At 42.3% G+C, this 25420-nt stretch overlaps 1 protein-coding gene across 1 annotated transcript in view; it reads right to left on the reverse strand.

Moving 5' to 3' along the window:
• The window catches only part of zgc:101566 (Transmembrane protein 263-B-like), a 57117-nt gene extending 32572 nt beyond the window's left edge, over window positions 1–24545 (reverse strand). The window contains exons 1-2 of the mRNA XM_029634894.2: window positions 24336–24545; window positions 23464–23575 (exon numbers count right to left, since the gene is read on the reverse strand). Of these exons, the coding sequence (XP_029490754.1) occupies window positions 23464–23575; window positions 24336–24341 (118 nt within the window). The 5' untranslated portion in view covers window positions 24342–24545. The remainder of the gene's footprint in view (window positions 1–23463; window positions 23576–24335) is intronic.
• Between the last annotated feature and the right edge of the window lie 875 nt (window positions 24546–25420).

Below are 25420 nucleotides of genomic sequence, written 5' to 3' on the forward strand. Positions count from 1 at the left end.
TTCTCATCCACGGGTCTGCAGTGGAGCAGGTTGAGAGCTTCAAGTTCCTTGGTGTCCACATCACCAACAAACTATCATGGTCCAAACACACCAAGACAATTGTGATGAAGGCACGACAAAGCCTATGCCCCCTCAGGAGACTGAAAAGATTTGGCATGGACTCTTCAGATCCTCAAAAGGTTCTACAGCTGCACCGTTGAGAGCATCCTGACTGGTTGCATCACTGCCTGGTATGGTAACTGCTCGGCCTCCGACTGCAAGGCACTACAGAGGATAGAGCATACGGTCCAGTACATCACTGGGGCCAAGCTTCCTGCCATCCAGGACCTCCATACCAGGCGGTGTCAGAGGAAGGCCCTAAAAATTGTCAAAGACTCCAGCCACCCTAGTCATAGACTGATCTCTCTGCTTCCGCACGGCAAGCGGTACCAGAGCACCAAGTCTAGGTCCAAAAGGCTTCTTAACAGCCTCTAACCCCAAGCCATAAGACTCATGAACAGCTAATCAGACCCTCTTTTACGCGGCTGCTACTCTCTGTTTATTATCTATGCATCGTCACTTCAACTCGACCTACATGTACATATTACCTCGACTAACCTGTGCCTCCGCACATTGACTCTGTACCGGTAACCTCGCTATTGTTATTCTCCCGCTGCTGTTTAATTAGTTGTTACATTTATTTTCTATCTTTTACTTATCTATTTTTTACTTAACACTTTTCACAATAAGGTCTACTACACCTGTTGTATTCGGTGCATGTGATACATACAATTTGATGTCACTTTGATTGGTCTTGCCTTCCAGGTCTCCTACTCAATTGTGCAGTATATTATTTTCTGTAACTACTACATATGTGCATCTCATTGATATCAGATTATTAGAGATACACATCTCACTGATATCAAATGATCAGACATACACAAATTGTTTTGTGCGTAATGGTCATATAAGGTGAAATGTTTATATTGTTCAGGAGGAGAGCACTCAGTTGGTTTGTTTGACCTGACGAAGATCCGTTTCAGATCTAAACCTTGTCCATAAAGTGGGAGCATTAACAGTGTGCGGGCCTTCTTGTTCTTTACTAGTATTCTTTATTAGCCCGGCACCTATGTTTTTAAGGACGTGAGTATGACCGCACACTCTTCTATGGAAGCCAGAAATAAACCATTGTTCTCAAATCAAATCAAATGTTATTTGTCACATACACATGGTTAGCAGATGTTAATGCGAGTGTAGCGAAATGCTTGTGCTTCTAGTTCCGACAATGCAGTGATAACCAACAAGTAATCTAACTAACAATTCCAAAACTACTGTCTTATACACAGTGTAAGGGGATAAGGAATATGTACATAAGGATATATGAATGAGTGATGGTACAGAGCAGCATACAGTAGATGGTATCGAGTACAGTATATACATATGAGATGAGTATGTAGACAAAGTAAACAAAGTGGCATAGTTAAAGTGGCTAGTGATACATGTATTACATAAGGATGCAGTCGATGATGTAGAGTACAGTATATACGTATGCATATGAGATGAATAATGTAGGGTAAGTAACATTATATAAGGTAGCATTGTTTAAAGTGGCTAGTGATATATTTACATCATTTCCCATCAATTCCCATTATTAAAGTGGCTGGAGTTGGGTCAGTGTCAATGACAGTGTGTTGGCAGCAGCCACTCAATGTTAGTGGTGGCTGTTTAACAGTCTGATGGCCTTGAGATAGAAGCTGTTTTTCAGTCTCTCGGTCCCAGCTTTGATGCACCTGTACTGACCTCGCCTTCTGGATGATAGCGGGGTGAACAGGCAGTGGTTCGGGTGGTTGATGTCCTTGATGATCTTTATGGCCTTCCTGTAACATCGGGTGGTGTAGGTGTCCTGGAGGGCAGGTAGTTTGCCCCGGTGATGCGTTGTGCAGACCTCACTACCCTCTGGAGAGCCTTACGGTTGAGGGCGGAGCAGTTGCCGTACCAGGCGGTGATACAGCCCGCCAGGATGCTCTCGATTGTGCATCTGTAGAAGTTTGTGAGTGCTTTTGGTGACAAGCCGAATTTCTTCAGCCTCCTGAGGTTGAAGAGGCGCTGCTGCGCCTTCTTCACGACGCTGTCAGTGTGAGTGGACCAATTCAGTTTGTCTGTGATGTGTATGCCGAGGAACTTAAAACTTGCTACCCTCTCCACTACTGTTCCATCGATGTGGATAGGGGGGTGTTCCCTCTGCTGTTTCCTGAAGTCCACAATCATCTCCTTAGTTTTGTTGACGTTGAGTGTGAGGTTATTTTCCTGACACCACACTCCGAGGGCCCTCACCTCCTCCCTGTAGGCCGTCTCGTCGTTGTTGGTAATCAAGCCTACCACTGTTGTGTCGTCCTTGATGATTGAGTTGGAGGCGTGCGTGGTCACGCAGTCGTGGGTGAACAGGGAGTACAGGAGAGGGCTCAGAACGCACCCTTGTGGGGCCCCCGTGTTGAGGATCAGCGGGGAGGAGATGTTGTTGCCTACCCTCACCACCTGGGGGCGGCCCGTCAGGAAGTCCAGTACCCAGTTGCACAGGGCGGGGTCGAGACCCAGGGTCTCGAGCTTGATGACGAGCTTGGAGGGTACTATGGTGTTGAATGCCGAGCTGTAGTCGATGAACAGCATTCTCACATAGGTATTCCTCTTGTCCAGGTGGGTTAGGGCAGTGTGCAGTGTGGTTGAGATTGCATCGTCTGTGGACCTATTTGGGCGGTAAGCAAATTGGAGTGGGTCTAGGGTGTCAGGTAGGGTGGAGGTGATATGGTCCTAGACTAGTCTCTCAAAGCACTTCATGATGACGGAAGTGAGTGCTACGGGGCGGTAGTCGTTTAGCTCAGTTACCTTAGCTTTCTTGGGAACAGGAACAATGGTGGCCCTCTTGAAGCATGTGGGAACAGCAGACTGGTATAGGGATTGATTGAATATGTCCGTAAACACACCGGCCAGCTGGTCTGCGCATGCTCTGAGGGGCGCGGCTGGGGATGCCGTCTGGGCCTGCAGCCTTGCGAGGGTTAACACGTTTAAATGTCTTACTCACCTCGGCTGCAGTGAAGGAGAGACCGCATGTTTTCGTTGCAGGCCGTGTCAGTGACACTGTATTGTCCTCAAAGCGGGCAAAAAAGTTATTTAGTCTGCCTGGGAGCAAGACATCCTGGTCCGTGACGGGGCTGGGTTTCTTCTTGTAGTCCGTGATTGACTGTAGACCCTGCCACATGCCTCTTGTGTCTGAGCCATTGAATTGAGATTCCACTTTGTCTCTGTACTGACGCTTAGCTTGTTTAATAGCCTTGCGGAGGGAATAGCTGCATTGTTTATATTCGGACATGTTACCAGACACCTTGCCCTGATTAAAAGCAGTGGTTCGCGCTTTCAGTTTCACGCGAATGCTGCCATCAATCCACGGTTTCTGGTTTGGGAATGTTTTTATCGTTGCTATGGGAACGACATCTTCGACGCACGTTCTAATGAACTCGCATACCGAATCAGCGTATTCGTCAATATTTCCATCTGACGCAATGTCTGAAACATGTCCCAGTCCACGTGATGGAAGCAGTCTTGGAGTGTGGAGTCAGCTTGGTCTGACCAGCGTTGGACAGACCTCAGCGTGGGAGCCTCTTGTTTTAGTTTCTGCCTGTAGGCAGGGATCAGCAAAATGGAGTCGTGGTCAGCTTTTCCGAAAGGGGGCGGGGCAGGGCCTTATATGCGTCGCGGAAGTTAGAGTAACAATGATCCAAGGTTTTACCACCCCTGGTTGCGCAATCGATATGCTGATAAAATTTAGGGAGTCTTGTTTTCAGATTAGCTTTGTTAAAATCACCAGCTACAATGAATGCAGCCTCCGGATAAATGGTTTCCAGTTTGCAAAGAGTTAAATAAAGTTCGTTCAGAGCCATCGATGTGTCTGCTTGGGGGGGATATATACGGCTGTGATTATAATCGAAGAGAATTCTCTTGGAAGATAATGGGTCTACATTTGATTGTGAGGAATTCTAAATCAGGTGAACAGAAGGATTTGAGTTCCTGTATGTTTCCTTCATCACACCATGTCTCGTTAGTCATGAGGCATACGCCCCCGCCACTCTTCTTACCAGAAAGATGTTTGTTTCTGTCGGCGCGATGCGTGGAGAAACCCTTTGGCTGCACCGCATCGGATAACGTCTTCCCAGTAAGCCAGAGTGCTCATATACTGTAGAATGCCTAGTTATGCTGAAACCAAACATGAAAACTAGCCTCTTATGTATTAGAGAGAATATAACATACTGTAGTACAAAGCCTGTTCTGCAGTAAGACAATAGGAATCATGTTCTTTATGGTGAATTATTGTAGGCTACGAAACAGAATGATAATGCATCCACGAACAGCTTGACGAACAATCACCATATTCTGAGTCAGATAGTAGTCAGATAAAACCATTTCCCATCCAAGCACACAACTTCTACTTTAGAGGCCAAGATTGCTGTAAGGCTACAGTTTGCTGGTAAAATGATTCCTTCAGTGCCTTCAGAAAGTATTCACACCCCTTGACCTTTTTCCACATTTTGTTGCGTTACAGCCTGAATTTAAAATGGATTAAACAGAGATTTGTCATAAGCCTACACACAATACCCCATAATGTAAAATTGGAATTTTGTTTACTTAAAATTACTTAAAAATGAACAACTGAAATCAATAAGTACTCAACCCCTTGGTTAAAGCAAGCCTAAATAAATGTACCTTGTATCTACCTCAATTACCTCGTACACCTGCAAATTGACTCTGTACTGGTACTCCTTGTTTATAGCGAAGTTATCATTACTCGTCGAGTATCTTTTACTAATTTTACTATTACGTGTTTAACTTATCTATTATTTCTCTATTTTCTTTCTCTCTGCATTGCTCGGAAGGGCCCGTAAATTAAGCATTTCACTGTTAGTCCACACCTGTTAACGAAGCATGTGACTAATACGATTTCATGTAATTGTATTTGATTCCTCTGTTTTCATGGTTGAAACTAGAATCTAGCCTTCGAAAGGAAAACAATAGAGTAATCATGGTAGATCAAATGTCTTGTCAACCAGCAACCTTCAACCACTATACAGAATCTTATTGATTCATCAACTGTGTGATTCATCCTGTTTTCTTTTGTAATATCACTGGTAGGCTGTGGACTTTGTGTCATTTCATTTCCCCTGGCTCTTCGTCCACATAAAGCCTGGTTTAAAGCTACAGTCTGTGATTCAAAAAACAACAAATAGGGACCCCGCCACTTGTTTTGGTACATAATTGAGGAATGTGGCTACAGTAATGAAACCTTATATTTTGGGTTATGATAAAGACAGACAGTGGTACTCCAAAGGTATTACAATTATACAATGACTATGAGGTTAAAATGCAAACTGTCAACTTTAATTTGAGGGCATTTTCAATTATATCGGGTGAACTGTTAAGAAATGACAGCACTTGTGGCACGATTTTAGGGGACAAAAAGTATTGGGACAAATTCACTTATACAGTATGTGTATTAAAGTAGTACAAAATTAAAGGTGCAATATGCAGAAATAGCCATTTCCTGGTTTCTAAAATTCTAATAGTTCACTAATTTAAGTTAATGTGACAAAACAAGCAAGTAGAGAATCATTGTACCATCTAAACCTCTGTGAAATATTTTTCAATAACCAAAAATATTGTATTTTCAGCTGTTTGAAGCTGGTGTACAAAACTGAGAGTAAAAGATGCAAACATGAAACGTAAGAACGGGAAGCATAGAAATAGCACACATAGAACAGATCTACTGCTTCTTAGACTTGCTGTCAATGCGAATGACATCTCTGTAACTCACATTTCTATGTGAATTTGGTCACCTTGCCCAAAAAGTTACATATGACAGCTTTTATTATTTGGTCACATATTCATAGCACACAACGACTACATCAAGCTTGTGACTCGACACATTTTGTAGGATGCATTTGCTGTTTGCTTTTGCTTGTGTTTCAGATTATTCTGTGCCCAATAGAAATTAATGGTAAATAATGTATTGTGTCATTCTGGAGTCACTTTTATTGTAAATAAGAACAGAATATGATTTCTAAACCTGCCTACATGAATGTGGATGCTACCATGATTATGGAGAGTCCTGAATTAATCGTGAATGATGAGTGAAACAGACAAACAGATATCATACCCCCAAGACATGCTAACCTCTCACTGCTACAAATAACAAGAGAGGTTATCAAACCCCCAAGACATGCTAATCTCTCACCGCTACAAATAACAAGAGAGGTTATCAAACCCCCAAGACATGCTAACCTCTCACCGCTACAAATAACAAGAGAGGTTATCGAACCCCCAAGACATGCTAATCTCTCACCGCTACAAATAACAAGAGAGGTTATCATACCCCCAAGACATGCTAACCTCTCACCGCTACAAATAACAAGAGAGGTTATCGAACCCCCAAGACATGCTAATCTCTCACCGCTACAAATAACAAGAGAGGTTATCGAACCCCCAAGACATGCTAACCTCTCACCGCTACAAATAACAAGAGAGGTTATCGAACCCCAAAGACATGCTAACCTCTCACCGCTACAAATAACAAGAGAGGTTATCGAACCCCCAAGACATGCTAACCTCTCACCGCTACAAATAACAAGAGAGGTTATCGAACCCCCAAGACATGCTAACCTCTCACCGCTACAAATAACAAGAGAGGTTATCGAACCCCCAAGACATGCTAACCTCTCACCGCTACAAATAACAAGAGAGGTTATCATACCCCCAAGACATGCTAATCTCTCACCGCTACAAATAACAAGCGAGGTTATCATACCCCCAAGACATGCTAACCTCTCACCGCTACAAATAACAAGAGAGTTTATCATACCCCAAGACATGCTAACCTCTCACCGCTAAAAATAACAAGAGAGGTTATCATACCCCCAAGACATGCTAACCTCTCACCGCTACAAATAACAAGAGAGGTTATCATACCCCCCAAAATATATATCTGAACCACAACAAAAAACAAACAGCAAATGCATCCAACAAGTTTGTAGAGTCACAAGCTTGATGTAATAATTTCATGCTAGGAATATGAAACCAAAGACTAAACTTTTGACTACTTTAATACACATAAGTTCATTTGTACCAATACTTGATCCCTTAAAATGGGGGGGACTATGTACAAAAACTGCTGTAATTTCTAAACGGTTCACCCGATATGGATGAAAATCACCTCAAATTAAAGCTGCCAGTCTGCACTTTAACCTGTATTGTATCATTTCAAATCCAAAGTGCTGGAGTACAGAGCCAAAACAACAAAAACCGTGTCACTGTCCCAATACTTTTGGAGCTCACTGTAGGTTAAATTCTCCAAGAATCAATTGGTCTACATCAATAATTGAAATAACCATTGAACAGCTTCCCAAATCCCAGACTGCCTGCTCTAAGTCCAGCTCTCCCCTCCCCGAGCCTCTCCCCTCAGCCCACTCTTGACACTGACTGACAGACAAGATGAGAAATAAGGCTGAATTTCTGCTGGCCCTGACAGGACCCAATCCCTCATCTGCTGGGATTTATGGAAGAAAATCTAAGTTGTTCAGCTCCTTCCTCCAGCCTGCATAACGCACGCACGCAAACGCACACACACACACACAGACACAGACACACACAATCTTGTGTCAGTGTTTGTGCTTCGGGGAGATCTAACAGAGACATCCATCCATCCTCCGAACCGTTTCCACTGCAGCCAGATAGGGTATTACTGCTTACCTCTGGGATGTATGGCTACATTTGGATGGGTAGCAGGGTGCATGTGTGTGTGTAACACACACACAGAGAGACAGACAGAGTGAGTGAGGGAGTGGGGGGGGCAGAGAGACAGAGAGAACGAGTGGTGAGAGAGAGAGAGAGAGAGAGAGAGAAAGAATGAGAGCAAGACAGAGACCAAGACAGAGAGCGAGAGAGTGAGACAGAGAGTGAGAGAGAAAGAGGGGAAAATAAGACATTTAAGATTAGATCTGACAGAGTGGATGAGGATATGTTGATGGGCCAGCCTGCCAGTGTTCAGGAGGCCGCAGCATGCTCCAGCATGTTCTCTCACCAGGAGCAGACTGGTTGACTATCTGTGTATCTGTCTGTCTATAGCATCTAATAGTAGGCAGATCATTTCCTTTGATCAAGCCAGAGTTGAAAGCTGACCTGGTAATTTAGATACTCAATATTTCATTTTCAGCAAAAGATACACTATATATACACACAAGTATGTGGACACCAGTGGAGGCTAATGAGAGGAGGACAGCTCATAATAATGGCTGGAATGAGAGTGTAATGGCTGGAATGGAGCAAATGGAATGGTATCAAACACATGAAAACAAAACAAAAACGTTTCTGATACCATTCCATTCACTCCATTCTGGCCATTATTATGAGACGTCCTCCCTTCAGCAGACTCCACTGGTGGACACCCCTTATAAATTAGTGGATTCAGCTGTTTCAGCCACACCTGTTGCTGACAGGTGTTTAAAATTTAGCACACAGCCATGCAATCTCCATAGACAAACACTGGCAGTAGAATGGCCTTACTGAGGAGCTTAATGACTTTCAACATGGCACCATTGTAGGTTGCCACCTTTCCAAAAAGTCAGTTTTTTATATTTCTGCCCTGCTAGAGCTTCCCCAGTCAACTGTAAGTGCTGTTATTGTGAAGTGAAACGTCTAGGAGCAACAACGGCTCAGCCCCGAAGTGGTAGGCCACACAAGCTCACAGAACGAGACCGCCAAGGGCTGAAGTGTGTACCGCCCAAAAAATTGTCTGTCCTCGGTTGCAACACTCACTACCGAGTTCCAAACCATCTCTGGAAGCAACGTCAGCACAAGAACTGTTCGTCGGGAGCTTCATGAAATTTGTTTTCATTGCCGAGCAGCCGCACACAAGCCTAAGTTTACCATGCACAATGCCAAGCGTCAGCTGGAGTGGTGTAAAGCTCGCAACCGCTAGACACTGGAGCAGAGGAAACTAGTTCTCTGGAGTGATGAATCACGCTTCACCATCTGGCAGTCCGACGGACGAATTTGGGTTTGGCGGATGCCATCTGCTCCAATGCATAGTGCCAAATGTAAAGTTCGGTAGAGGAGGAATAATGGTCTGGGGCTGTTTTTCATGGTTTGGGCTAGGCCCCTTAGTTCCAGTAAAGGGAAATCTTAACGCCACAGCATTCAATGACATTCTAGACGATTCTGTGCTTCCAACTTTGTGGCAGCAGTTCGGGGAAGGCCCTTTCCTGTTTCAGCATGACAATGCCCCTGTTCACAAAGCGAGGTCCATAGAGAAATGGTTTGTCGAGATCGGTGTGGAAGAACTTGACTGGCCTGCACAGATTCCTGACCTCAACCCTATCAAACTCTTTTGGAATGAATTGGAACACCGACTTGATTTTGAAATGAGATGTTCAACGAGCAGGTGTCCACATACGTTTGGTCATGTTGTGTAGCTCGTTAAATGGGCTCATTTATTAAGAGCAAGAAAAAGGCGTCAGGTAGCCTAGTGGTTAAGAGCATTGGGCCAGTAACTAAAAGGTTGCTGCTTTGAATCCCAGAGTCAACTAGGTGAACAATCTGTCGATGTGCCCTTGAGCAAGGCACTTAACTCCTAAGTCACAGGATAAGAGTGTCTGCTAAATGACTAAAATGCTAAAATATATATAAAAAAGTAAAGTACTACCGATCGACATCCAGTCTAGTTGACTGAAAATGAAGCCCAATGAAATGTTTTCAACAAATGCAAAAATATAAACTAGTCGACATATTAAGACGGCGTTTCCATTTCTATTTCCAATATTATGTTTCTTGTCTATGATCACGATGTGCACTAAACTGCATAGTGCATGGAGTTACACCTAGAGGTTTCAATGGAAAGGTGAGAGGTCAGAGGTTACAGGTCAAGATCATTTTCAATAATTCCACACACAAAGGCATGTGGTGCTGGCTTGGAGATATGGAAGCCTACAGTGTAAGCTATGCTGTCATCTGAGCCAACGTTCTCTAACCTACTGTATCTACTTGTAATACAGCCATATGGCAGAACAGAAGATACAGGCAGTGTTGAAAAGTGAAGGTGTTTAGACAGGCTGGTAGATTATCATGTTTGTAGCATGTCTCCCTGACCAATCCCTTGTGTCCCAGGAAAAAAAAGAGGACCAAAGTGAAAGCAGTACTCTGCTCTCATCTCAGCCAAGGCTATCTCGCTTACAAAGGTTGTCCTTGTGATCTGGCCATAACTTCTAACCGGTTGGTTGATGGTAATGTTTGTACCATCTCTGACGGCTAGCATCCCCTTGTGGTCCTGAAAACCAAAGAGGGCCAAACATTTTCCTCTGAAACCATTGATTTATTTATTTGATATCCAGGCACCTGGGGCAGACTAGAAATGTGAGTAGCTGAGCCAGTTTTAGGACCAGACAGAGGAGCTTGGCTAAAAGCACACTCCTCATTTCTCTCTGCTGACCTCCACCTCCACATAACAACACAGGCTAAGTGACACTGGCCTCTTGTCCTCCTTTCCCACCATTGTGGGTACTTGACAGTTTAGGCTATTTCTCCACCCGACACATAGGACACTCACAGCTGCTCGTAGACATGGTGGTAGAGCAGAAACAGAGGGGAATATTAGCTCGAAATGTGGCTAGATTAACCCATTCTCTTTCGGACTTGTTCCTTTATCGTGCACGCCCTGATTCCTTACACCACAGAAGGTAGGCTATATATACGATAAGTGTCAGGGAGAGATAGGGGTAGAGAGAAAGAGACAGAAGAGAGAGAGAGAGGGGGGAGACAGAAAAAACGGGAACGAGAATGAAAAAGACAAAGAGAGAGGAGAGAGGAAAGAGAGATGGGCCAATAAAGTAATGAAGTGTCATAATTTGCCTGTGCAGATGGCAGGCTTGGCGCCTTGCTGAATTTCATTGTTCGTGCATAAAGTGAGCTACAGAGAGTCTGCCAGTCACTTGAACACAGCAGCCAGTGAGGAAGGAGAGTTCTTCTCACAACCTGTCAGCCCCACCACATTCTGAATGTACGCCTTCTGACAAAAAGGAGCTGATAAGAGAATAACACAGTGTGGAATATAATTGGACATGAAACATTCACAACACAAACTTCAACACAAACAGCTTGCGTTTCTTAAAGGCCCAATGCAGTAGTTTTTAGATTAATATCAAATCCTTTCTCTGTAACAATTAAGTACGGTTTCCATTATAATGGGAAAACATTGCTTTTTTTGGGGGGGGCAAAAACCGATTTCTCAGGCAATCATTTTGCTAGGACTGTCTAGGAGTGGTCTGAGTGGGGAGGGGAAAACTGAAACAAGCTGTTTTTCAGAGAGGTTTGGAACTCTTTCTTATTGGTCTATTAACCAATTTGCTGCATGGTGATTTCACCATGGAAGGCCGAAACTACCGCCCACGGAAACTTGATGATTAGAAGGTCCTGTGTAGATTGTATTTTCAACCAACAACTGGAAATAACACTGATCAAATGTTTTCACACTTTTATAGTGTTAGTATCATCAGCTGTTGTACAATAAAACACTGGAAAAACTGAATTTTGACTGCACTGGGCCTTTAATCTAAATTGTTCATATTTGACAAGTAGACATTTCCATCCTCTCTCCAAGAGACAGAAAATGTTGTTTTCATCATTTTCTTAAAATGTCTCGCTTGCTCCTAAAAGCATGTAGCATCTGACAAGACTCCCGGGGGAGGAATGAGTTAACAGCAAAACAGAGATATGAAAAACCATTCAAGAAATACCTCTTTTGCAGTCAAATGGGATACAAATAAGGGTTGAGGGGTATCCAGATATTCATACCGTCATACCGGGATATATGGTATTACTGGAAGTGCACACAAAAGGCGCTATTTATATTGATGCACAAAACTATTTAGGCAACAGGGATCTTGATCCAGGGAGGGGATTGATTGTCTCTGCTGTAAAAAATAAAATAAGAAAGAAGCTTGATCTTACCATCTAGCAAGTTAGCAAACCAAATGCATAACTGGAGCCCTGAACTGGACATCATTTATTTGGCACATCTTAGATAGTTAACGTATAAGTAGTGGCGTGTCACGCACCCCTGCAGCGCCCTCAAGGGGGAGGGGGATTTTCATAATGACAAACCATGATGCGCTTGTGTTCTATTTGTACCTTCCCCGGGGATAAAACTCAACTAGCTCTCGCAGTCTCATGTCAGAATTAGACGTTCATCCATGTTTCTCAAACGTTAAAAAAAAATCGAAATAAATGGCGAAGTTGTTGCAAATGTCAAATTTCAAAGGGTTTAAGGTTAAGTGTAGGCATTAACTCAGAATGGTTAAGGTTAAGGGTTAAGGTTTGGGATAGGCTTAAAACATCAATCTCAAAAACAACTTTCTATCACTGGATTCAAACTTGCAACCTTTGGAATCCGAGGCAGATGCTTACGCACTTTCACCATCCCTGTCCACAACACCTGAGCCAAACAGAAACCTCTGGTTCCCCGTCATGGTGTGTTCCATACTTGAATGGGGGAGATGAGTGATATTGTTATAATGTAGGGCAGATGTCCAAACAGAATTCTAAACACTGAGTGCGTGTGCGTGCATGCATACTTTGGGTCCTCCTCCCTAAGCTCTGATATAGTGTTGTCGCACGATACCAACATTTTAAAAAGATATGATACCAGGCCAAGTGTCGCGACACGATACCGAGTTGTATCGCAATACAACGGTGGAAAGAAATCAGTGGCCTAGCATCCTGTTCGGCCCATCCCCCAGATGCTTGTTCACATTTTCTAAACATTCGCCGAAAAACCTGTCACAGAAATTCACACTTCTACTCATTACAACACATTTAATTTAACTTCACACTGTTCAGTGTATAAAATAATATATTTGCTCATATTTGCAAAGGCCTACCTGTGATTTGGCTGGAGGAATAGGAGGAAGGAATGTACATGCAAAATGATCTGCATGTCATTGTGTCAGTAATGGGAAAACACTGGATGAAACCTTCAGTCAACAGACATACACTCTCCTTCCCTTTCTCACAAACTCTCTTGGTCTCCTTCACTTTCATAAACACACACCACTCTCTATCTCCCACAAACACACACACTGTTCCCAAATGTAAAAACGTTTAGCACCAAACAAAGTGTAAGGAGCACCAGAAAGAGATAGATTATTGATATAGTTAGGCCTATATAAATCCTATCGTTGAAGCACATTTCATGAGTAGCAGAACCTTTTCCTTTCTTCCTGTGCGAATCAAATTTGCCTAAACCTACTGTCAAGTTGCCAGGTTGTTAGCTAGGTAAATCAAATGTATTGGTTACATACACGTGTGTAGAGTCATTAAAACTCGTTTTACAACCACTCCACACATTTCTTGTTAAGTCGGTTAGGACATCTATTTTGTGCATGACACAAGTAATTTTTCCAACAGTTGTATAAAGACAAATTATTTATGTGCCTTTAAACAGCTTGGAAAATTACATAAAATGATGTCATGGATTTAGAAGCTTTTGATGGGCTAATTTACATCATTTGAGTCAATTGGAGGTGTACCTGTGGGTGTATTTCAAGGGCTACCTTCAAACTCAGTGCCTCTTTGCTTGACATTATGGGAAAATCAAAAGAAATCAGCCAGTCTGGTTCATCCTTGGGAGCAATTTCCAAACGCCTGGAGGTACTACGCTCATCTGTACAAACAATTATACGCAAGTATAAACACCATGGGACCACGCAGCCGTCATACCGCTCAGGAAGGAGACGCCTTCTGTCTCCTAGAGATGAACGTACTTTGGTGCGAAAAGTGCAAATCAATCCCAGAACAACAGCAAAGGACCTTGTGAAGATGCTGGAGGAAACAGGTACAAAAGTATCTGTATCCACAGTAAAACGAGTCCAACATCGACATAACCTGAAAGGCCGCTCAGCAAGGAAGAAAACACTGCTCCAAAACCGCCATAAAAAAGCCACTACGGTTTGCAACTGCACATAGGGACAAAGATTGCACTTTTTGGAGAAATGTTCTCTGGTCTCATGAAACAAAAATAGAACTGTTTGGCCATAATGACTATTGTTATGTTTGGAGGAAAAAGGGGGAGGCTTGCAAGCCGAAGAACACCATCCACAACCGTGAAGCATGGGGGTGGAAGCATCATGTTGTGGGGGTGCTTTGCTGCAGGAGGGACTGGTGCACTTCACAAAATAGATGGCATCATGAGGCTGGAAAATTATGTAGATATACTGAAGCAACATCTCAAGACATCAGTCAGGAAGTTAAAGCTTGGTCGCAAATGGGTCTTCCAAATGGACAATGACCCCAAGCATACTTCCAAAGTTGTGGCAAAATGAATTAAGTACAACAAAGTCAAGGTAATGGAGTGGCCATCACAAAGCCCTGACCTCAATCCTATGTGTGGACAGAACTGAAAAAAATGTGTGCGAGCAAGGAGGCCTACAAACCTGACTCAGTTACACCAGCTCTGTCAGGAGGAATGGGCCAAAATACACCCAATTTATTGTGGGAAGCTTGTGGAAGGCTACCCAAAACGTTTGACCCAAGTTAAACAATTTAAAGGCAATGCTACCAAATACCAATTGAGTGTATGTACATTTCTGACCCACTGGGAATGTAATGAAAGAAATCAAAATTGAAATAAATAATTATCTCTACTATTATTCTGACAATTCACATTCTTAAAATAAAGTGGTGATCCTAACTGACCTAAAACAGTGAATCTTTACTGGGATTAAATGTCAGGAATTGTGAAAAACTGAGTTTAAATGTATTTGGCTAAGGTGTATGTAAACTTCCGACTTCAACTGTACATATGAGACGAGCAATGCAAGATAAGTAAATATTATTAAAGTGACATTATTAAAGTGACTAGTGTTCCATTTATTAAAGTTGCCAATGATTTCAAGTCTGTGTATATAGGCAGCAGCCTCTCTGTGCTAGTGATGGCTATAACGGTATGATGGCCTTGAGATAGAAGATAACAAACAATGTTGTTCAGTCATGTTATCAAACCAATAACGGCCTGCGACATGGTTTGTGAAATTATATAAAATGCACACGAATCTCGATAGAAAGTACAAAAAGCATCTCTGATAATATGGGTCATATTTGTTTTTAACAGTTTAGGCTAGAGACCAGACATTTTCTTTGGTGTAAAGCTGCAAGCAAGCCATTTTCCCTCTGACACTCAGAGGCTGCATGACAGTGCACTTGCAAAGTCTACTCTGACCGGTCTGTGATCTTGGTTATAACAGGCGATGAAATGATACAATGCATCAACATTGCTCACTTTGCGCGCTGCTCGAATGTAACAAATGTACAAATCTAAGTCTGCATCCCCGCTCTCGCCATCACTGCTAAATTAGATATTTTTTAAACTGACCGGAGGAATAGCTGCCTGTGAAGAGCGGACGGAGAGGATCAGGCGAGTGAAAGGCATTGCATGGTCAATCCCACCTCTGCATTGGCCGTGCAGGATTTACAGTGAGTGATATGGCCTCTGCAGAAGTTGGGCATTCATACTTATTGCGCTTCGCGGAGCAGCTCAGAGCTGTTGAGTAGAGCCGTTGTGAAGGAAGTTGTCAACCTATCTTGTCAATGGGGAGCTATACGGAGCACTCTGAATTTTTACAACATTTGGGAGGCGCACAGCATTGAGGTACAGAGCTCAATTTGGCATGCCACCAGAAGCTCCGCAATTGCGTCACACCCTCTCGAGTTTGGACTCCCGAGTGGCGCAGCGGTCTAAGGCACTGCATCTCAGTGCAAGAGGAGTCACTACAATCCCTGGTTCGAATCCAGGCTGTATCACATCCGTCCGTGATTGGGAGTGATTGGCCCAGCGTCGTCCGGGTTTGGTCGTGGTAAGCCGTCATTGTAACTAAGATTTTTTTCTTAACTGACTTGTTAAAGAAATCAAATAGAAAATACAGAGCATACAACCAGATTTTCTGATCACGCATAAATTAGCTTTGAGGGCTGGTAGGGGATGCAGCTGGCTGATTACAGATGTGGATATTATTGGACCTACCCGAACAAGACACTAGTGGCTGTTGCTGAAATTCAACTGAATTTATAAACAAAACGGACTTAATTAAAGTTTTTTAACAGGCGCAAGCAGATTCATTAGATCAGTTGAGCTGAAAAAGTTGGTAGTATCATTTGAAACGGTACTACGGTACTCTAAAATGTTGGTATCATAAGTATCATGACATTTTGGCACTGTGATATTACCGTGGTACAGGTCTACAGTGCAACACTACTCAGGCCAGTCGGTAAATCCAACTAGCAGTCAGACGAGAGATGTCGATCGTGAGTGATGGACTGAGAAGCTTTCTCCTCACCCAACAGTATGGCACTTCAGAATGACAGTGCATTTTATGGCCAGATAACCATTTCCAATGAGCTGACAACACATAGAGGTGACACAAATTGGAAGTGAGGTTTTCCTGGAAGCAGGAAGACACGGGCTGAGTCTGAAATGACACCCTATTCACTATGTTGTGCACTACATTTGACCAGAACCCTATGGCTATATACAGTCCAGTGTAGGGAATATGGGTGCCATTTTGGATACAGACATAATGTGGATGGAGACAGTTCCAGATGGCATCCACACAGAACTTTCACACAATCACAGGATTTGACAATAACAGACAGGGTCGATCTATGGAGCATAGCCTTAGGAACTAGAAATAATCTATCTGTGAGCACTATGTTTGCTTTGTGTGTGTGTGTGTGTGTGTGTGTGTTTCCTGCTCATTAAACACAGAAAGGTTTAGTCTTCCCCCCGACTCTTCCTGTGTTAGAGATGGATACGTGCGTACACACACACACACTTCACTGTGTTGGATATGGATACACTCACAGCAGCATAAAGGAGGTAAAGTATGAGCAACAGCAACATAACCCATAGCCCCTCCATTACAAGACAAAGTGATCAACGTCTGCTTGATTATATTATTATGAAAACGTTAATGGCTCTATAATTTAAAATAAATACTGATGATAATCACAGCAAGCATCAAACCCTTATTTAAAGCAACCCGATTGTCACGGTATAACCTTTCAGAGCCACGTGAGTGTGTCTATGAATATTGCCTATGCCAGTGCTCCAGTATTACTGGGATAAGATCAAGGCTGTGAATCTGTGATGCCTGGGAGTGAGTCATACAGAAGGCTGGAGCTTGGAGGTGTTCTACTAATCAGAAGCGAAGCAGAGACACAGGTGGACAGGCTGTTGGGATAGGACTTTGGGGGGGGAGTAGTGTGTATATATATATATATATATATATATATAGTGGGGAGAACAAGTATTTGATACACTGCCGATTTTGCAGGTTATCCTACTTACAAAGCATGTAGAAGTCTGTAATTTTTATCAAAAATCCAAAAATCACATTGTATGATTTTTAAGTAATTAATTTGCATTTTATTGCATGACATAAGTATTTGATACATCAGAAAAGCAGAACTTAATATTTGGTACAGAAACCTTTGCAATTACAGAGATCATACGTTTCCTGTAGTTCTTGACCAGGTTTGCACACACTGCAGCAGGGATTTTGGCCCACTCCGCCATACTGACCTTCTCCAGATCCTTCAGGTTTCGGGGCTGTCGCTGGGCAATACAGACTTTCAGCTCCCTCCAAAGATTTTCAATTGGGTTCAGGTCTGGAGACTGGCCACTCCAGGACCTTGAGATGCTTCTTACGGAGCCACTCCTTAGTTGCCCTGGCTGTGTGTTTCGGGTCATTGTCATGCAGGAAGACCCAGCCACAACCCATCTTCAATGCTCTTACTGAGGGAAGGAGATTGTTGGACAAGATCTCACGATACATGGCCCAAAGAAGGATGTTTCCACCTCCATGCTTCATGGTTGGGATGGTGTTCTTGGGGTTGTACTCATCCTTCTTCTTCCTCCAAACACGGCGAGTGGAGTTTAGACCAAAAGGCTCTATTTCTGTCTCATCAGACCACATGACCTCCTCCCATTCCTCCTCTGGATCATCCAGATGGTCATTGGCAAACTTCAGACGGGCCTGAACATGCGCTGGCTTGAGCAGGGGGACCTTGCGTGCGCTGCAGGATTTTAATCCATGACGGCGTAGTGTGTTACTAATGGTTTTCTTTGAGACTGTGGTCCCAGCTCTCTTCAGGTCATTGACCAGGTCCTTCCGTGTAGTTCTGGGCTGATCCCTCACCTTCCTCATGATCATTGATGCCCCACGGGGTGAGATCTTGCATGGAGCCCCAGACCGAGGGTGATTGAACGTCATCTTGACCTTCTTCCATTTTCTAATAATTGTGCCAACAGTTGTTGCCTTCTCACCAAGCTGCTTGCCTATTGTCCTGTAGCCCATCCCAGCCTTGTGCAGGTCTACAATTTTATCCCTGATGTCCTTACACAGCTGTGTGGACAGGTGTCTTTTATACAGGTAACAAGTTCAAACAGGTGCAGTTAATACAGGTAATGAGTGGAGAACAGGAGGACTTCTTAAAGAAAAACTAACAGGTCTGTGAGAGCCGGAATTCTTACTGGTTGGTAGGTGATCAAATACTTATGTCATGCAATAAAATGCAAATTAATTACTTAAAAATCATACAATGTGATTTTCTGGATTTTTGTTTTAGATTCCGTCTCTCACAGTTGAAGTGTACCTATGATAAAAATTACAGACCTCCACATGCTTTGCAAAATCGGCAGTGTATCAAATACTTGTTCTCCCCACTGTATACACACACACACACACACACACACACACACACACACACACACACACACACACACACACACACACACACACTGTTGCTGAGAGCTCAGCTGTGTGACAGTCCATCCATCACAGTTACACAGCACATCACCGTCCTCCCCTGATGTGTACTGGATCTGTCAGCATGATGGAGCAGCCTCGACTGCACCAACAGACAGGACAGGAGAAACAGGGACAAAAAGTCAATAAAACTTCATTTGGTCCTATTAATAACTCGTAACAGATGGAATTCTAGCCGATACCCTTCAGGAGCAACTTTGGTGAGAAGTTATGACAAGGAACAAACAAGCACTGTGATTTTGGCTTTTCTGATGTGCAGGTTGTGTTGTGGTGGTTTCTACTGGCACTACAGTATGTGACTGTCAATTGTGAGAATGACTGATTCAAGTTGCTTTGTCAATAATTGACAACTGATTTTCAAATGGGTATCGTACTCATACTGTAGAAGAACATAAAATGTACATGGACATCTCCAAACTTCACATTCCATGGAGTCCTTGAGCTGCAGTGAACTATATAATTGGCCAATAAGATTAATTTCATGCCTGTCATGGTTACTGTTCACAATTGCATCCGATAAAAAAATATATATAGTTAAGAACAAGGCCTATTCTATCTGGTGTGCATTATAATGGCAACCACTGTAAATAATCGAGCCTAATGTATAGTCCAGGCCTTTCTATGACTGAAACGATATCATTGATATCACTATACCTAGTCAGTTGCACAACTGAATGCATTCAACCAAAATGTGTCTTCCGCATTTAACCCAACCCCTCTGAATCAGAGAGGTGGGGAGGGCTGCCTTAATCAACGTCAGCGCCCGAGGAGCAGTGGTTGTTGGGGTTTAACTGCCTTGCTCATGGGCATAACATTAGATTTTGGTTGCTGGCCCAATGCTCTTAACCGCTAGGCTACCTGCCGCCCCATTCCGCAGATGAGTTCTTAGGGTAAGCCTCCTCTGTTTACACTGACTGCTTCTGATTGTGTTTTAACATGGCACCGCATATCCTGTTGGGCATTTTCTGTTCTAATCCTGTTTGTTTGGGTCCAGAGAATACAGATTTGTACCGGGTCTTAGACTAGCTCTCAACTGCAGCAGGGTAGAATGGAAAACTGGTAAAGTAGAAAATCACATTAAGTCCCTCTCCTCCCAAGAAAGACTTACATTTACCTCACAGGCTTTTTCTGAAATTACAGTGGAAAAGACCTTGAAAGAAATATTAATTTCAACTCTTGCAGACTGAATGATGGGTGAAACATGACTCCTTGCTGGGAGATTGTGAAGCACTAAAATTGATAGGATGTAGAAAACAGTTCATATTCACAAGGTAACTATAGGGATATAAAGTAGCCTAGTTAACGTACCAGGCATGTACAGGAACTTGCAATTAAAATACCCATACCAAGCTCATAACAACTGGCATGCAATGCACTACTTTCAACATTGGATTAAAGCCAAAAGCAATATTATAAACTGGGTGGTACGAGCCCTGAATTGTGATTGGCTGAAAGCCGTGGTACTGTATATCAGATCGTATACCATGGGTATGACAAAATATTTATTTCTACTGTTCTAATTACGTTTGTAACCAGTTAATAATAGCAATAAGATCCAACAACTCCACATTGTGTCATCGTGCATAAGAACAGTCCTTAGCTGTGGTATATTGGCCATATACCACACTCCCTCAGGCCGTATTACTTAATTATGCCCTAATACCGACTGATCACCAAATGCAATGCATTCGGAAAGTATTCAGGTGACACAACAATAAAATACACATTTACAATAGGCCTATATCTAAAAATACATACATACAAATTATATACAGTGCATTCGGAAAGTATTCAGACCCCTGTACTTTTCCCTCATTTTGTTAAGTTACAGCCTTATTCTAAAAAGTATTAAATATTGTACTTCCCCTCATCAATCTTAACACAATACCCCATAATGACAAAGCAAAACCAGGTTTTTAGAAATGTTTGCAAGTATACAAAAAACAGTATACAAAAATCTAAACTGGAAATATCACATTTACATAATAAGTATTCAGACCCTTTACTCAGTACTTTGTTGAAGCACCTTTGGCAGCGATTACTACAGCCTCAAGTCATCTTGGATATGACGCTACAAGCTTGGCACACCTGTATTTGTGGAGATTCTCCCATTCTTCTCTGCAGATCCTCTCAAGCTCTGTCAGGTTGGATGGGGAGTGTCGCTGCACAGCTATTTTCAGAGATGTTTGATTGCGTTCAGGTCCAGGCTCTGACTGGGCCACTTAAAGACATTCAGAGACTTGTCCCGAAGCCACTGCTGCGTTGTGTTGGCTGTGTGCTTAGGGTTGTTGTCCTGTTGGAAGGTAACCTTCTCCCGAGTTTGAGGTCCTGAATTCTCTGGAGCAGGTTTTCATCAAGGATCTCTCTGTACTTTGCTCCGTTCATCTTTGCCTCGATCCTGACTAGTATCCCAGTCCCTGCCACTGAAAAACATCCCCACAGCATGATGCTGTCACCACCATGCTTCACCGTAGGGATGGTGACAGGATTCCTCCAGATGTGACGCTTGGCATTCAGGCCCAAGAGTTAAATCTTGGTTTCATCAGACCAGAAAATCTTGTTTCTCATGCTCTGAGTCTTTAGGTGCCTTTTTGCAAACTCCAAGCATGCTGTCATGTGCCTTTTACTGAGGAGTGGCTTCTGTCTGTCCACTCTACCATAAAGGCCTGATTGCTGGAGTGCTGCAGAGATGATTGTCCTTCTAGAAGGTGCTCCCATCTCCACAGAGGAACTCTGGAGATTTATCAGAGTGACAACTGGGTTCTCGGTAACCTCCCTAACCAACGCCTTTCTCCCCCTATTGCTCAGTTTAGCCGGGTGGCCAGCTCCAGGAAGAGTCTTGGTGGTTACAAACTTTTTCCATTTAAGAATGATGGAGGCCATAGTGGGGACCTTTAAGGTCTCTTGGGGACCTTTAATGCTGCAGACATTTTTTGGTACCCTTCCTCAGATCTGTGCCTCGAAACAATCCTGTCTCGGAGGTCTACGGACAATTCCTTTGTTCTCATGGCTTGGTTTTTGCTCTGACATGCACTGTCATCTGTGGGACCTTATATAGACAGGTGTGTGCCTTTCCAAATCATGTCCAACCAATTGAATTTACCACAGGTGTACTCCAATCAAGTTGGATCTCAAGGATGATCAATGGAAACACGATGCACCTGAGATCAATTTCGAGTCTCATAGCAAAGGGTCTGAATACTTCTGTAAATAAGGTATTTCTGATTTTATTTTTAATACATTTGCAAAAAAAAAATATATATATTTGTTATTATAGGGTATTGTGTGTCGATTGATGAAGATTTTTTATTTTATTTCATACATTTTAGAATAGGACTGTAACGTAACAAAATGTGGAAAAAGTCAAGCGGTCTAAATACTTTCCGAATGCACTGTATAATAGCATCCCATTCTGGCAATGCCTCTGTAAATTATAGCAACATATTGTTCCAAATATGCCGTAGTAAATGCTTTGGTGAGTCAGGTTGCAGTTATTTACAGTCCTTGGCCAAAAATAGTGTTGTCCTCTTTTCCAGGGAGAGAATTAACATAATCTAGGTGTTGTGTCGTGTCCATAAATTACATTAAAAAAGAGAGGCATAATACTTTTCTCAAAAACAAGATGAAGGCAGAGTATATATTCATATTCCATTTCATGTTTCCTAAAAATGTACTAACCGATACAAGATTTTCTCCCACTAGGACCAATACACTTTTCACCTCAATGAGGTGAATAAGGACCACATTTCTTTCCATTGAAGTTGAATATTAACAGGCGCAATTAGGCTAGATATGATTGATGCAATGTGTTGGGACGAGACTGTGGAAGGCATCAGTGTGAGAGCAAGACGTATGTCTTCATCTTAACAGCAGACCTTGGTTCAAACACCTCATGCTGTGCGCTTAGGAACACATGGTTCTAGTACGTAAAAATGGGTTGAATTCGGGGGTAAATGTGAAGTAATGACCTTATACGTGTAGCCTGTATACGCACCACACATCACAGATAGAGCCTAGATCTTAGTATATGTTTTCACTGCCACCTACTGCCACCTTTATGTTCTATCATTAAATGATGTTCAAAACCTTCTGTTGGCCAATATGCCACTCTACAGGCCACTAGGCCACACTGCATCATCAGATACTGTATGATCCGATTGATACCCATGACCACAGGCTGAATGACAGAGCTGGTGACTTGACTCTTTCCAGCCTACAGACGGACGCCCTTTCTGAGCAAATACAAACTGTTGTTACAAGAGTGGACATTCATTCATGTAAGCCAGGGCTCTCCAACCCTGTTCCCGGAAAGCTCCTGTCCTGTAGGTTTTCCCTCCAACCCGAATCTAGCGTACCGCATTCTAATCATTAGCTAGTTGGTAAGATGAATCAGGTTATATCTAAGCTGTATCTCTATAAAACATCAGCGTCAGAGATTGAATATAAATAATACCCCATGTTTCTAACGTTCACCAGGACAAAAACGCACAATAATCTTTTTTTCTTTCTTTCGATATTTCAATAGTAAACTTCAACTGAAACTTGGATATGAACAAGAAGACCATGATACTACCTTCAGGAGGTTCTTCGCGTAGATAAGGTGGAATTTCCTCATTGTCAGAGTTGTCTACTGGTGTTGAACTGCTACTGCCTTCCTCCACCACCTCATTTTCATCGCTCGGGACCTACGGGACAAGACATGACCGTGTGAGAATTGCATCCACATAGGCATTACTGAATACAGAACATTATATCAGACTGTTATATATCATATAGTCGTATTTACCAGTTCAGATGAGGACATCATTCATACAACATAAACAATAGTATGCAGTATGTCTACGGTGATAGTACTGGGGATGAACTAAATAAATGTAGTATAAGAAAGTAATATATATATATATTTTTAAATTTAATATCAAGACTTTATGTTTGATATAAGAATATAAAACAATATAAAATAATAGAATAAAGAATGATGAGGTGGCTCTAGGCAACAAAATAATCCTATTACACTGACACTCATCATTGGCCAGACAATAGAGGCAGCTGGAATACTCTGACAGCATCATGTCAAAGTGGCTACTGTGTAATCGTGTTCCTGTAACCAACATGAACACAAAGTAACCCGCAACATGTTCTGCAGCCGTGGAGTCACTACACACGTAGCAAACTGGTTCTTGTTTTTCACTGAAAGAGCATCACTACTAAGCTACTGTAGTAGGCTATGCAGGGGGAGGGACTCGAGTGATGTCGTAGCTACACGATATGCATTTTCTTCTGTGCAGGACGCCAACATTTGTACAATTATGTGATACGTCTGCAATACAATGGCAATAAAAACAATGTTTTATTGATCGTTAATGCGAACAGCACAGATTTCCACACCAAAACATTTAACGTTAGTTTACGATTTCAACAAAAACAAAATCATCCCCTACTCACCTTCATCTTCCGCTAGCTAGAACCAGAATACTGATCTCTTTCCGAATATTGCCAATTCCACCACACAAGTAAAATTAGCTAATAAATGTGACGCAAAAAACACAAAAGGTGTTAAAATAAAAAAAATACCCATATAATGGGGACCAGAGATTAGTATTGCAAAATGTTGCAGTGTTTTGCTCTCAAAATAATAACCGGAAGTGACGTTTGGGATGTTTACGGAATTCTTCTTCTTTAACTTGTGATGATTTTCAGTCGCAAGGGGGTAGCATCGAATCAAATAATTCAACGAGCAGCATAACGGTCCATTATTAAATCAAATCCAAGTTTACTTGTCGCGTACACAGTTTAGCAAATGTTATAACGGCGAAATGCTTATCTTACTACCTTCTAACAGTGCAGTAAAATGTCAAACAAGTGCACAAATAATCCAAAACTACAAACACGAAGTCAAGAACGTTAGAACGAATCCAATTAACAATCCCAAGTAACTGTGTATCAGTAATACAAATACAGTATACATACACTGAAAATAGTAATACAAATACATACACTGAAAATATATACTAAGAATTATATATACAGTAGTATATATATTAGAATGAGCTATGTCAAGAATCCAGTATATAAATACACATTTTGTATAAACAGTGTATCAAACATGCAATGTACAGTAGAAGATATATTAAAAAGTCCACGTCTTCGGATATAAACACACTGTGAAAAACAGTATTAAAGAAACAGGAAGTGTCCAATGTGAATGTCTATATACATGGGACAGCAGCATCGGCTGTGTGTGTGTGGGTGTGAGTGTGTGTCTGCATATGTTGCGAGTATGGGCATATATGTGTGTGTTAGTGTACAGAAGCAGTTAAAAGTTTGAAAACACGTACTCAAGGTTTTCTTTATTTGGACTATTTTCTACATTGTAGAATAGTAGTGAAGACATTTTAACTATGAAATAACACATGAAATCATGCAGTAACCAAAAAAGTGTTAAACAAAAGTAGCCATCCTTCGCCTTGACAGCTTTGCACACTCTTGGCATTCTCTCAACCAGCTTCATGAGGTAGTCACCTGGAATG

The sequence above is a fragment of the Oncorhynchus nerka genome, linkage group LG25 (genome assembly GCF_034236695.1).
Source record: "Oncorhynchus nerka isolate Pitt River linkage group LG25, Oner_Uvic_2.0, whole genome shotgun sequence".
Taxonomy (NCBI): Eukaryota; Metazoa; Chordata; class Actinopteri; order Salmoniformes; family Salmonidae; genus Oncorhynchus; species Oncorhynchus nerka.